Source organism: Schistocerca piceifrons, chromosome 1, assembly GCF_021461385.2.
Source record: "Schistocerca piceifrons isolate TAMUIC-IGC-003096 chromosome 1, iqSchPice1.1, whole genome shotgun sequence".
Classification (NCBI taxonomy): Eukaryota; Metazoa; Arthropoda; class Insecta; order Orthoptera; family Acrididae; genus Schistocerca; species Schistocerca piceifrons.
In genome coordinates this window covers 505,036,991-505,049,312 of record NC_060138.1, presented here as the reverse complement: position 1 = coordinate 505,049,312, position 12,322 = coordinate 505,036,991, and the positions used below count along the sequence as shown (strand labels likewise).

At 38.8% G+C, this 12,322-nt stretch overlaps 1 protein-coding gene across 1 annotated transcript in view; it reads left to right on the top strand.

Annotated features, from left to right (window-relative positions):
• Positions 1-9,250, top strand: part of LOC124742251 (acid sphingomyelinase-like phosphodiesterase 3a) — a 1,292,708-nt gene extending 1,283,458 nt beyond the window's left edge. The window contains exon 13 of the mRNA XM_047248799.1: positions 9,103-9,250. Within this exon, the coding sequence (XP_047104755.1) occupies positions 9,103-9,250 (148 nt within the window). The remainder of the gene's footprint in view (positions 1-9,102) is intronic.
• The last annotated feature ends 3,072 nt before the right edge of the window (positions 9,251-12,322 follow it).

Here is a 12,322-nt window from a genome sequence, read left to right as displayed (position 1 = left end):
TCAAATAGCTCTGAGCACTATGGGACTTAACATCTGTGGTCATCAGTCCCCTAGAACTTAGAACTACTTAAACCTAACTAGCCTAAGGACATCACACACATCCATGCCCGAGGCAGGATTGGAACCTGCGACCCTGAAGGACACACGGTTCCAGACTGAAGCGCCTAGAACCGCACGGCCACACCGGCCGGCCCACACACATGAATAGCCGAACACTGTACACAGTAAATTATTCACCCTCGTTGTAACTGATGTTACTCATAAAAGAGCTTCGATTACACTGGTGAACGACAATGTTGTCGCGTTGCTATCGGCAGTTGTTCTTACCTGATTTGGGGGCGTTGATTTTAGATCTGAGATCGGTTTTCTTCTGAAAGCTCCAGTTTTATCACAGTCTCAGAACGTTAGTATTTCAATTTTTTTCATTAAATCGTTATGTAGGTGTATAAATATTAAGTTTATTGAACTTAGCTGGTAAAGCAAATCAAATTAAATACAAATTAAACAAATTGAAACACATATCATCATAAAGAAGGTTACATTTTTATGAAAGTGAGTTAAAACTAACACTTTTTGTTGAGGCAGAAATTTTCGAATCAAGCTGTTCCGTTGTTGTACTACTTCAGGCAGATTTCGTTTAACACTGCAACAATAGTTTGCCATCACAATATTGTTCCATCTCCATTGATAGCGCTCTTCCAAGTCTTGAGGTCCTGATCGAACCGTTCACCTTACTGGTCAGTGACGACTCCTAAGCTGTCAGGAAATTTAATCACATCACTCTATAGTAAATTGAGTTTGACACCGATATTACACGGCAGGACACGAAGTTTTGACAACATACTTCGAGCCTTTTACCGTTAGCACCTTTCTTATTACCAAAAAAGTTTTCCATCAAGGCCACGAATGACACACATGAACCCTTTCCCTGATGTTAATCTTTGTGATAAGTTAGGGACATTAGGATATGATACATTGTGTCTGTATTTCGTACCAATTCCGTTTGCATTAAAGATACGAAAATAGCAGTCACTTGTGCGACGTACTGATTTTCGATAGGACGTAGGGATTTCGAAAGGTAAACCCATAAGTTTTCTTTTCGTCCAGTTACGCAACATTTCCTCACAATTGTGGGGGGCGTGATAGGTCTCGATCGACAAAGTGTGTTCAGAGTACGCTTTATAAGTTAGCTTCACAAACGTCGTTGACAAACGAGGGTGTAGTATCCACACCTGTAATAGTAACTGTTCAGATGATTATTACATTGACATCCCTACGTAACCATGGTGGAATGATGGCAGATCTGGAAAAAGATATCTTAACCCTGTCGATAACAAAAACACTTAAGTCTCAAATCTAACTACAAACCGCTGTATTATAAGAGTTCTAAACCCATGAAAACCAGGGCAATGGAGGAAAATAGGTTTCAGATTTGAAATCAGCAAACAAACGCACTAAACATCATTGAAAGGATCACCTGCAACTGATAGTTAAAGGACTCGCTTTAATGTAATGTGGATGCGGAACTGTCATCTGTGTCATCTGGGACCAAACACAGATTTTAATACACAGGTCTGCAGACTCAATGAATTCGTCATCTTGCTTAACTCTACACGGTTTTCGACACGTTCAGGCTACATGAAAAACAGGATGAGTAAGGCTTAGACGTCGGATCTGGTAGTCTATTCGTAAAGAAAAAGTTTGCGGAAATGAATTCCGGTCCGAATACGGAGTTCTTCACTTTGCCTTTAACCTGACTTCACGCCATGTGCAAGAGGTCGTTCGGGTTCCCCGTGGAACTGCAGGTCCCCCTTCATCTGTAGGACTACTGGTGTAGAAAAGGGGCATGTACCTCACCAAAGTGATGTCGAAAGACGTGTAGACGTGTAACCGGGCACCGAGAAACTCGAAATTATAATTATTATTACAATTATTTCGATTCAAATGTGTTATTGCTTCCAAAAGTATTTTAGGGTGGTGTAATTAGCGTACTCTAGCGTGGGCTATAATATGTAGGCGTAGACTATGGTAATTTTCTTAGCAGCCTTGGTCAGTTCAGATCGTACCTGTAAGTTACTTGCGTTGCAGATTTGTCGGGCTGCACCGCACAGTTATCGCTTTGTTTCCATCAGCGATCAGTGTCGCCTACAAACCGGAAGCGATGCACTGCTCTAAGCTGAATGAGGATAGGTAAATATCCGCGTAACCAACGGAAAATTTTTGTTCTGCATAGATATCGTCTAGTCAATTGCTTAAAAATAAACTTTGTTTATTGCAAAATGGAAATTGTTTTGATGTTCTGTGACGTGTAACGCAGGGATTTTGTAGTAAAAATAAATATAACGCTAGAAAAATCAATTTTCTCGGAAAAAGATGAACTTTAAAATATCCGCAAAAGAAAATTATATCAAACATCGCTTGAATACTTTGTCGAGCTTACATGAAACTTGCTTCTGTTCTTCATAACCGACTTCCACGTTCACAAATAAAAACAGAAATCTATTGCCTGTGATCGTGATGAATATACTTCTGTTGAGTACAAAATAACAACAAGAATTATAATGATTTTTCTGTTCGTGCATTTAAACGGTACTTTCATCAGGTGCAATTGAGTTTGGTACATAAAAGCGCTAAACGTTCGCGCTCCACATTTTCTTACTTATAAAATGCAATTTATATTTTGTAAGTGTATTTACTACACAATGGACTATCGCTGAATGATGCGCGGTTTTAGCTATATGCAAAGCAAATAATCAAACAAACAAAAACAAAAAAAAGCAAAGAGATGTCATCTGCTCCAAGTGCCTCTTTCACACCCACTGCCTCTCTCACACATTGACTTATATTTCTTCCCCTACTAAAGCTTCACATACTACCGGTAATCTTACCATTTACGTCGTTTATGTAATATACCAAAACTATCGAATGGTAGTTTTGGTGGAGAGCAGCTCTACTTATAACCTTTGAAATCCGGCCGGCTGATTACTTTCAATATTTTAAATTATTAAAAGTACTGTCATCACAGGTAACTACCTTCTAACTCAGTAACTCACACGATACGGTTATCATACTGTGGCTTGATGACAAGCCAAATCTTATTTTTGCATATTATAACCGTATCTTTTGGTAATGAGATATCCACCACTGAGGTCTTCAGCGGAACCTCAACAAGGACCTTTCAAAGTGCTGCCACTCGTGTCAGAATGTTTTGCAAAAAAAGTGCTACTCAAAATGAATTCTCATTCTAGATTTGCGTCGATGAGACTTATCGTGACTGACTCATATCGTGAGCCTGACTGTGACTCGAACCTGCAACCTTTCTGTTTCCAACTTCACAGAAAGTTGCTAAACAGAAGCATGCGTGTGTCATTACAAAAAGAGAACTACAAAAGTAATTTGGAAAAAGAATTTAAAATGTTATAAAACTGCTATAGATTCTGTACTTCTCAATGGAAGTGGGGCGTGGATACTGGCTAATCGACAGAGGAACATTTAAGTACTGGAATGAGACTCCTAAGAGAAGTAGAAAGATTGCAAAAGTTAGATAGAGTAAAAAGTCCAGAATCAGAACACAGTTAAGAGTTGAACCGATGAATGGAAGGACAACGTGGAAAGAGTCGTGGTTAACACTAATGACACACGCATGCTTCTGTTTAGCAATTTCTACTGCATGAAAAAGAAATTTTGGAAGGCCTAAGGCGAGATGACATGTATCATGTTGACCCACTAAGACAGAACAGGGGATATGCTTAATTCATGAAAGTGAACAACGGAGTCGATGATAACGATGATGATGACGTTGGTGATGTCGTTGATGATAAAGATGGTGATGTGTTTCTTATCCTAAATAATCACAACCATAGGCTTTATACAATAGTAAAGCTAGAAACCTCATTAATATCCCTCTCTCGTCCTATTCCTTTTGCTAAAGCCACATCTTAATTACATCTAGGAGTACGTGCTGTTACTGCTCCTTGTCTGGTAGGCCTTCCTTGTGGAAGATGTTTCGAACACTGCCGTTGGGCATAGTGTTATACTACACCATGGTGGTAACGCCAATTGATACTTCGCCACATCTCTGATCAGTGCGAGATTCCGACTACTATAGATCCCGTCACTGAAAAAACTTGAGCTGCAATATTATTTCTTTTCTTGTATGTCAAATGTTCCGTGATATAAATATACGTTACTTTGTAATTGTTAATTTTTACCACAGAAATATGCCTCTGTGTCTTCAATATTTTTCAGTCACGTAACGTCGTTACATCAATAATAGGTACAACTTTTCCTAAAGCTAAAGCAAATAAAGCATGAATTATACCAGAAAATGAGACTACGCACACAGCAGGTGGGCAATTCCATTACAGACGTTGACTCCTCTGGCTGCTAGTCCTGCGAGAGGTCATAAAAATACTGTCATAGCAGAGCTACCACGCAGGTGAGGTTAACCAGCCATAACACTTCTCTCGCTACGAGGGTTAGCATTGCCTTCGGGATAAACAGTTTGCCTCAGTCACTGCGGCGAATGACCGCTTTGTCTCGGTTGTCGAAAACGATAATGTGATAAACATTTAAGAACCCTTCCCCTGTATCTTTGTACGGTCGTCAGACGAGGGTGTGGGCTTCGTGAGACGGTAATGGCTGTCCTGTACACTGTGAAGTGTCTATCGTTCAGGTAGATGAGTCACAGGAAAACCTCAAACACCTATGGATTAGGAAACACACCGAATCATATTCGTGGATGTTAACACGTTACCGAGGAGTACAAAAGTGGCGTTACTTATCGAACTACTTCATTTCTGTTGCCGTTGTCTTCAGCCGGTGAAAATGAACACTCTCAGTGCGTAATGTCTAATGAATAAACTACACTACCGGAGATATGTGATAAAACGTAGATCATTTTTGTAAGTTGTAGAAAAGCACGGCGTGACAAATGAATGAGGTAGGGCATATCGTTCTGTTTTATTACGTAAAGCCGGCCGCGGTGGTCTAGCGGTTCTAGGCGCTCAGTCCGGAACCGCGCGACTGCTGCGGTCGCAGGTTCGCATCCTGCCTCGGGCATGGATGTGTGTAATGTCCTTAGGTTAGTTAGGTTTAAGTAGTTCTAAGTTCTAGGGGACTGATGACCACATATGTTAAGTCCCATAGTGCTCAGAGCCATTTAAACCATTTTTTTTTATTACGTAAAGAAAAATATTCACGTCTAAATGTAATGAGAGACTCCTGTGTGGAATATCAGTGAGTAAGTCAATTATTATTATTAGTATTATGTTTGGCAGCTTATTTTCGAACGTCTTTCATGGAACTTTCCCCTATCCGACGACCACAGTCGTATAGGCGTTGACAAAGTCATGTTCTTCTTGTGGCCAATAACATTAATTTGTAACACTCTTGTTAACTATTTCACACCACCCAAAATATTCATCGGATGAAGACTACACACAGACATCACCTCGCTTGGAAAACTGCGCGTTGTCCATATACAATAGATTTCCCGTGTTCCGTGACCATGTCCATTTCCGTGATTAATTTGTAACACTCTTGTTAACTATTTCACACCACCCAAAATATTCATCGGATGAAGACTAAACACAGACATCACCTCGCTTGGAAAACTGCGCGTTGTCCATATACAATAGATTTCCCGTGTTCCGTGATCATGTCCATTTGTCGTGACAGCCTTTTTATTTGCACACGCCTGCTTTCTGTCCATCTTTACGATATGTATTTGGATCCGTGACCTCTCCGTTATCTGTCCGGACTTGGAGTATCGGCTTGTTAGGAGGGAGACGACACACACACACACACACACACACACACACGCACACATACACGCGCACGCTCGCATCCTGTTGCATCCCAGTGCTTACGACTCCAAACTACACAGATATTTGCCGGTGGTATGTGGGCTCGAAGCTGGTAGCCAATAGAGCCCTAATTCTATTCTAGCACTTCCACATCAGATGAATTTGGGGCCAACTTAAAGTGAGTTCACTGTCGCGTTTCTGAAAGCATTGTAACACGATTCTTCACTTTATGCTTCCTGCTGACAAACGCCGTCACAGTGGCGGATGACATCAATGGTAAAGTTACGTGGGCAGTCCGTAATAATGTACGCACAGTCCTAACCTGTCGTGGTACCATCAGCTATTACCACAGGTCCCACTCAAGCACAGTCACTACGCCATTACTGCAAGCCATAAGAGTAAATCCGTACCGCGGTGCGTTTTTCAAGCAGTTGTTGGAAGAGTTGTCGGTAAACGAGGGAGTGATCACGTAGTTTATATCAGAGATCTGTTGACACTGGTTATGTTATTGTGGTTCCTTGCATGACTACGCGAAACTCGATTTTATCCAATCCACTTTGGTCAAGGGGCTGATGACGATGCAACATTGAAAAAAAGTAGCGTAATAAAGAATTCACACTTTACTGTGTAATACTGTTTACTTCAAACTGACCAGCCGACATCCCAGCCACCATTTTCTACAGATATGGACTCACGACGATGAACAATTTCAATAGATCACGATTCTGCCACGTCGAATACTGACACGTACTGGTAGATGTTTTTCGTTCTTAAACAAATATTAAGACAATCTTCGCACAAAAAATATTCAGATACGATTTCTGAATAACCAGCAGCGGAATCTTTAAACGTTTGCAAAATATAGATAACGTTACTCTCATCTACTTTTGTGGTGTCGCTCTCAATGGCTAGATATTCGCACATAAAAGCACACAGGTCATACACTTTAGGTCGATTTCACATTCATATCAGCATCATGGTGTTGCAGGCTTGAGGACAGACCTGTGCATAACATCCATATAGCCACTCCGTAGTGTGTCTTGGGCTTTCTCATCATCAACTATAAATAACTAATATGACATAAGTTTAGTTCAAAGTCGCAAGATGCTTTGCTACTGCATCCCATTCGAAACGCGCTGTACTGATACTGATACTGCAGCTATTTTGTTTCATTTGGCTCTCTCCCGAGTTATTTGCTTTTCTTTCGGCGTGGAGTTTAATCTCGTCGCTTCCGCAGAGTAGGGGCTGCGAGCGTGACGCAGTAGTTACATTCCAGGAGGGCCAGGCGGCTGCGAACTGAGCCCACATTCCAGAATTTTCTGAACAGGTCGTCGCAACAATTTCCAGTAACTCTCGTGGCATTGACGCACGCTCTGACTGCCCGCAGTATCAATTTCAAAGCCAGCGGTTATAGAGTACGTGGGGTCTAGCTTCGGAGGTATTCTTTTATGGTGAGGGATCCATGTCAGATGTTAAGTTAAACATACACCCTATTTTTCAATGATGTCATCTTTTCTCCGTTTTAGGTAAATTTTTTTTTTATTTTTCAGTACGTGACTGCAATTTCGGCACGTAAGTTACTGTCAGGTACTCTTGCAAAGTTATCTCACCAGTGGCTGGTGTTTCTTGAGATGGCGTGAGATGGTGAGATTAAATGAAAGTATGATAACAATGATTAAATTGGCAGTCAAATTGCCTTGTTCCACTAATCGAGCTTGTGATATTAAATCTCACCTGTGCTTCTGTTGTCGTTACAAAACGTTTAACAGTACTGGTAATGTTGCAGCAGCACTTGACCATGGCTGACTGCTGAAATTGCCGTCGCAAACCGAAAAAAAGACAGTCATGTGTGAAAGATCACCTCCATGAAAATACTAATCTAGACTGTGGACCCCAAGCACCAGTTGTTATTCAGATATTCAATTTATGGAGTGACATATCATATGTGATAATGTTTTATTTCTTTTTTATATCTATACTGACCTTTAGGTGTTTACCTACACAGCTACATACACACAGTTTCTAATATGTAGCACTCGGCTGCTAAAATTTGTCATCGGGTTTTTCAGATGGTTGAAGTAGATCGAGCCGGCCAGGGTGGCCGAGCGGTTCTGGGCGCTTAGTCTGGAACCGCACGACCGATACGATCGCAGGTTCGAATCCTGCCTCGGGCATGGTTGTGTGTGATGTCCTTAGGTTAGTTAGGTTTAAGTAGTTCTAAGTTCTAGCGGAGTGATTACCTCAGATGCTAAGTTTCATAGTGCTCAGAGCCATTTGAACCGTTTTTTGAAGTGGATCGGATATAATACTTTCTTGCATGGCTGCGTGGAGTGACATAACAAATTATAAAGAAAATTATGTAATATCCCGTTATGTCAGTTAAACAAAGTGAGAGAGGAAAATACAAACCAATAAACCTGTAACGTAAGTTACACACTATGTAGCTTGATAAGAGATTTATTTTAGTGAAAAATATACAAACAACACGCATATAGCATGGGCCCTATAAGAGCCAGATACTGCATTAAATTCTGCAAACCCTCATTCTTTAACTGTTACTCATAATAAATTCTCACTCATTGCAGACATCTGGAGCTTGTTTCCAAAAGGTACAAATAATAAAAAAAAACGTTTTGAGGTGACAGACCCCACCTAATACCATGACGAAGCTAACATTTTCTTGACCAAATCACTTATATAGAGGACATCAGAGGGAGCACTTTATACAAGAACATGCCAAATCCCTTTGAACTTTCACGCTAAAAAGTACCAAATCCTCTTTCACTCATGTGATTGAGTACTGTGACGTCACAAACCCAGTGAGTCGATAAAGAGGATCTGTGCGATAATGTGATCACAGTTTCAGTAATGACTGCCTCCAGTTAGTTGTTGTGTTATTCCATGTAATATTCTTGTGTTTTCTATTGCACCTGTTTATGATGAACACTTCAAATGGATTCTCATATCCACAATGAATATGGTAATGTTCATGAATTTACAGAAGACCGAAGGGAAAAATAAAAGACATGTAAATATGAGGAAGACATCATGCTGCTGCAAGTGCAAAATCTCTGATAAGGTGTAAGGAAAATGAGAAGTTTTTCAAAGCATTATGTATATCAGAAGATGACATGGTATCTAAAAATAAGAGATACAGGAACACTACAGATATTACGAATTAGAGAATTAATAACAGAAGAAGACCTACTCAAGATACGAAAGAATGTTCAAGCAAAATAGAAACTGTACGCTACGGCACACAAATTGCTCTTGAGCAAAAGGTTCTTGTTTGTAGATCTACATTCCTAAGTACTTTCAGTATTGGGAAAAGGGAGGGTGAACATGCAGCTGACGAGAAAATGAATAGTGGGACAGCAGTTTCTGACACAGTAGGTAGTGCAAGATTTGCTGATGATGTCAAGAAACTACAGCTGGAATTGTAGCCCCCATAACTTAAGGTTGAAAGCAGAAAACAGCACTGGGGGAGAAAAAGACGCCTTAAGAGAATACTTGCCTACAGAATTAACCATACATAAGATATGGAATTTATTATGCGAGGAGAGAGTAGCTAGTAGCACATCAGATCGGTCTACTTATGAAATGATAAGTTGAAACTTAATTATCTTGTAGGTATAATATGATGACCTGATAGTTAAAAGTTACATTCTTACCATGTCTAAAATTTCTGTTAAGATAATTGCACATTAAAAGGCAATTTCTAATTACCTGTTTCTTTTTTTCTTTCTATTTTCGTCAACAAATTCAATCTAGAGGTTAGCGAGATACACCAGGGCACCTGCAATGGCTGCCTATCCTCCATAGTTTGTCTTAAAGCAGCTACTGACGAAGATATCAAGAGACAACTTTTTGTAGAAAGGCTTCTCCATAAACAAAAATCAAAGTCTTTTCTTCAAAACTTTGGTAAATTTTCAGATGGCAGTGTAATAGTGAACCTTGATTTGATAAAAAATAAGCCTTTGTCAAAGACAGAGGTTGTGTATTATACGCACTCATTAGGGTATCATGTGTTGGGAATAGTTATTCACAAGGAGAGCCAAATTATGACACCAAACATGACAAATTTTTACAGGTGGCTTGAGAGTGATGGAAAGTGGATCACGTCTGTGGCATTTTCTTAAGTCAGCGTTAAAACGAAACTGTGATGCACATAATATTAAGTTATTCGATTATTTTGTGACAGTTGTGCATCTCAAAACAAAAATTATTGTTTTTTATTTCCGTGCTGTGTGAATACATAACAATATGGATTTAGACTGAGTGAGTTTTCCCTGAACATGATCATTCATACATGTTTACTGATAACCATACCCTTTCTACAAAAGTATGGTAGAGGATAATGATCTACGAGAAGTTAATGAGGATGGAGACAATGAAAACATAGACACTCATTAAGATGACTGATGTCTTAAATCAAATACCAGTAGTAATACGAAAAATTAGTTCCTATATGTATAATCATTATTAATGTAATATCTCTTAACAATAGAAACAAAATAATTATGTATGAGCAGAATTCAATCCCATTCTAGAAGGTCGAGTATAGAACTAATAAATAATACATGTAAGCTCTTTATTCGACGTTTCTTCTCATTTCTGGAATTTCGTTTCCATTTGTCACACAACGACTCTTGATCCATTATGTTACAAGCTCCCCTTTTTTTTTTTTTTACATTTCTGTCAATACGTACAGTATTGTAAAGGCATTGGGTACATAAGAGAGGCTAATTTTTATTTAGAGTTGTATAGCAATGTTCCAAATTGCTTTGTATTTTTACCATCTGTTGAATGTCATCCACATCAGTAACATGCGCACATGACATCATCAATGAATGTGACTGCATGACGTCATCTAGATGGTGAACGGCAAAAAATATAGAAATTCAAGATGGTGCTAATGGAAAATTTTAAAAAAAAATATATGTTAGCGATGGGGAAAAATTTAAAAAGAAGCAAGATAATGATGATAGGGAAATTTAAAGTGACGATGGAAAGAAAAACTTTTTAAAATGCAAGAAGACACTGTCAGGCATTTTTCATTAACAATTTTATCCAGTCAAAGTGCTTAAAATTCCAAGATGGTCATCTGCGAATAACAAAGTCATAATGTAATATTTTTGATTGAAGTTATCTGTATAGTTCGTCAGTTTCATTCTCCATTGCTGTATAATGTAGTTAGTGTATATATTAAAAAGCAGTGAGGAGAGAGGCTTCATTATCCCCAATTATTTGGATTCCTGTATTGGTACAGATCTTTTGAACTACCTGTACAACGTGTATTTGTATACCTCTTCTTATTAGAGTTTCCCGTAATAGCTGCTATTTACTTTATCAAAAGCCTTTACGCTATCAATGAAAAGATATTGGCTTTTTATTGAAATTTGCTGCCGCTGTTGTCTGTACAGCCTCTCACCTTTCTGAATCCATAATGTTCTTCTGACAGCAGGCACTCCGTTGTGGGTGTTAGTCTTTACATTGAGCATGGCCTAATGCATACAGACTAGCAGCGATATGGGATATTAAGAGTTTAAATTGTTCATTGTTGTTAAATTTTTTCACACATTCACAATCTGAGTAATACTTTGTCATATTGGGTTTCTTTATAATGAATGCTGGAAAAATCCTATTTGTTTAATTTTTTCACTGCTTTGCAGCACATTTGGTGGCTATATGCCTCAGACTCTGAACAAACATTTGCAGAATCTATAGGCGTTTGGTAAAATGCCATTAATTTTCTAACGAAGGTGTGATTCCTGGTTTTATAGCTTGAAGTAAAGAATATAGCGAAAAGTTAGGATTTACGTACTCTTGATCAGCTAGCTCGATGTTGCTGTTGCTCCTGAATGTCATTTCTTTTTATTTGTAAGTATAGTGAATAATGGATGGAGGGAAAACTGGAACAGAAGAGAATAAAAGCGTCTGATGTGTGGTGCTTCAGAACAGTGTTGATGGACTGATAATACAGAGAAAAAGGCACATAAAGAAAACATCGACAAGAAGAAGGGAAACAAATGATAGAACATGTGTTGCATCATGGAACGACCTCCATGGTACTAGAGGGAGCTACAAAGCGTAATAATCAAAAGGGAAACAGTGATTTGAATACATTCTGCAAATAACTGAGGATGTATGGTGGAAATGGAAATGTTTCTCTGCGACAAAAGTGTTAGGGCTGGATAGGAGTTCGTGGTGGGCTGCACCAAACCTATCACAAAATGTATCACTCAAAAATAAGTTCTAATGTACACTTTTGTACATAAGTGAAAAGTGGTATGTAGGACATCTTGGGAAAAAAGACTATGACTCTTTAGATGCTGCTGGAAACGAAAGTTAAATGAAGAAGTAATACTAGTGGAGTGGAATCAAAGAGTTATGAACTTTAACATGTCATTTTAAACAATAAATTTTATTATAATGAAATAAAATGTAAAGAAAATACATTTAAACTATTGCTCACAGATAGAACGAAAAACCATGCTCACCTGAAAAAACGTTTC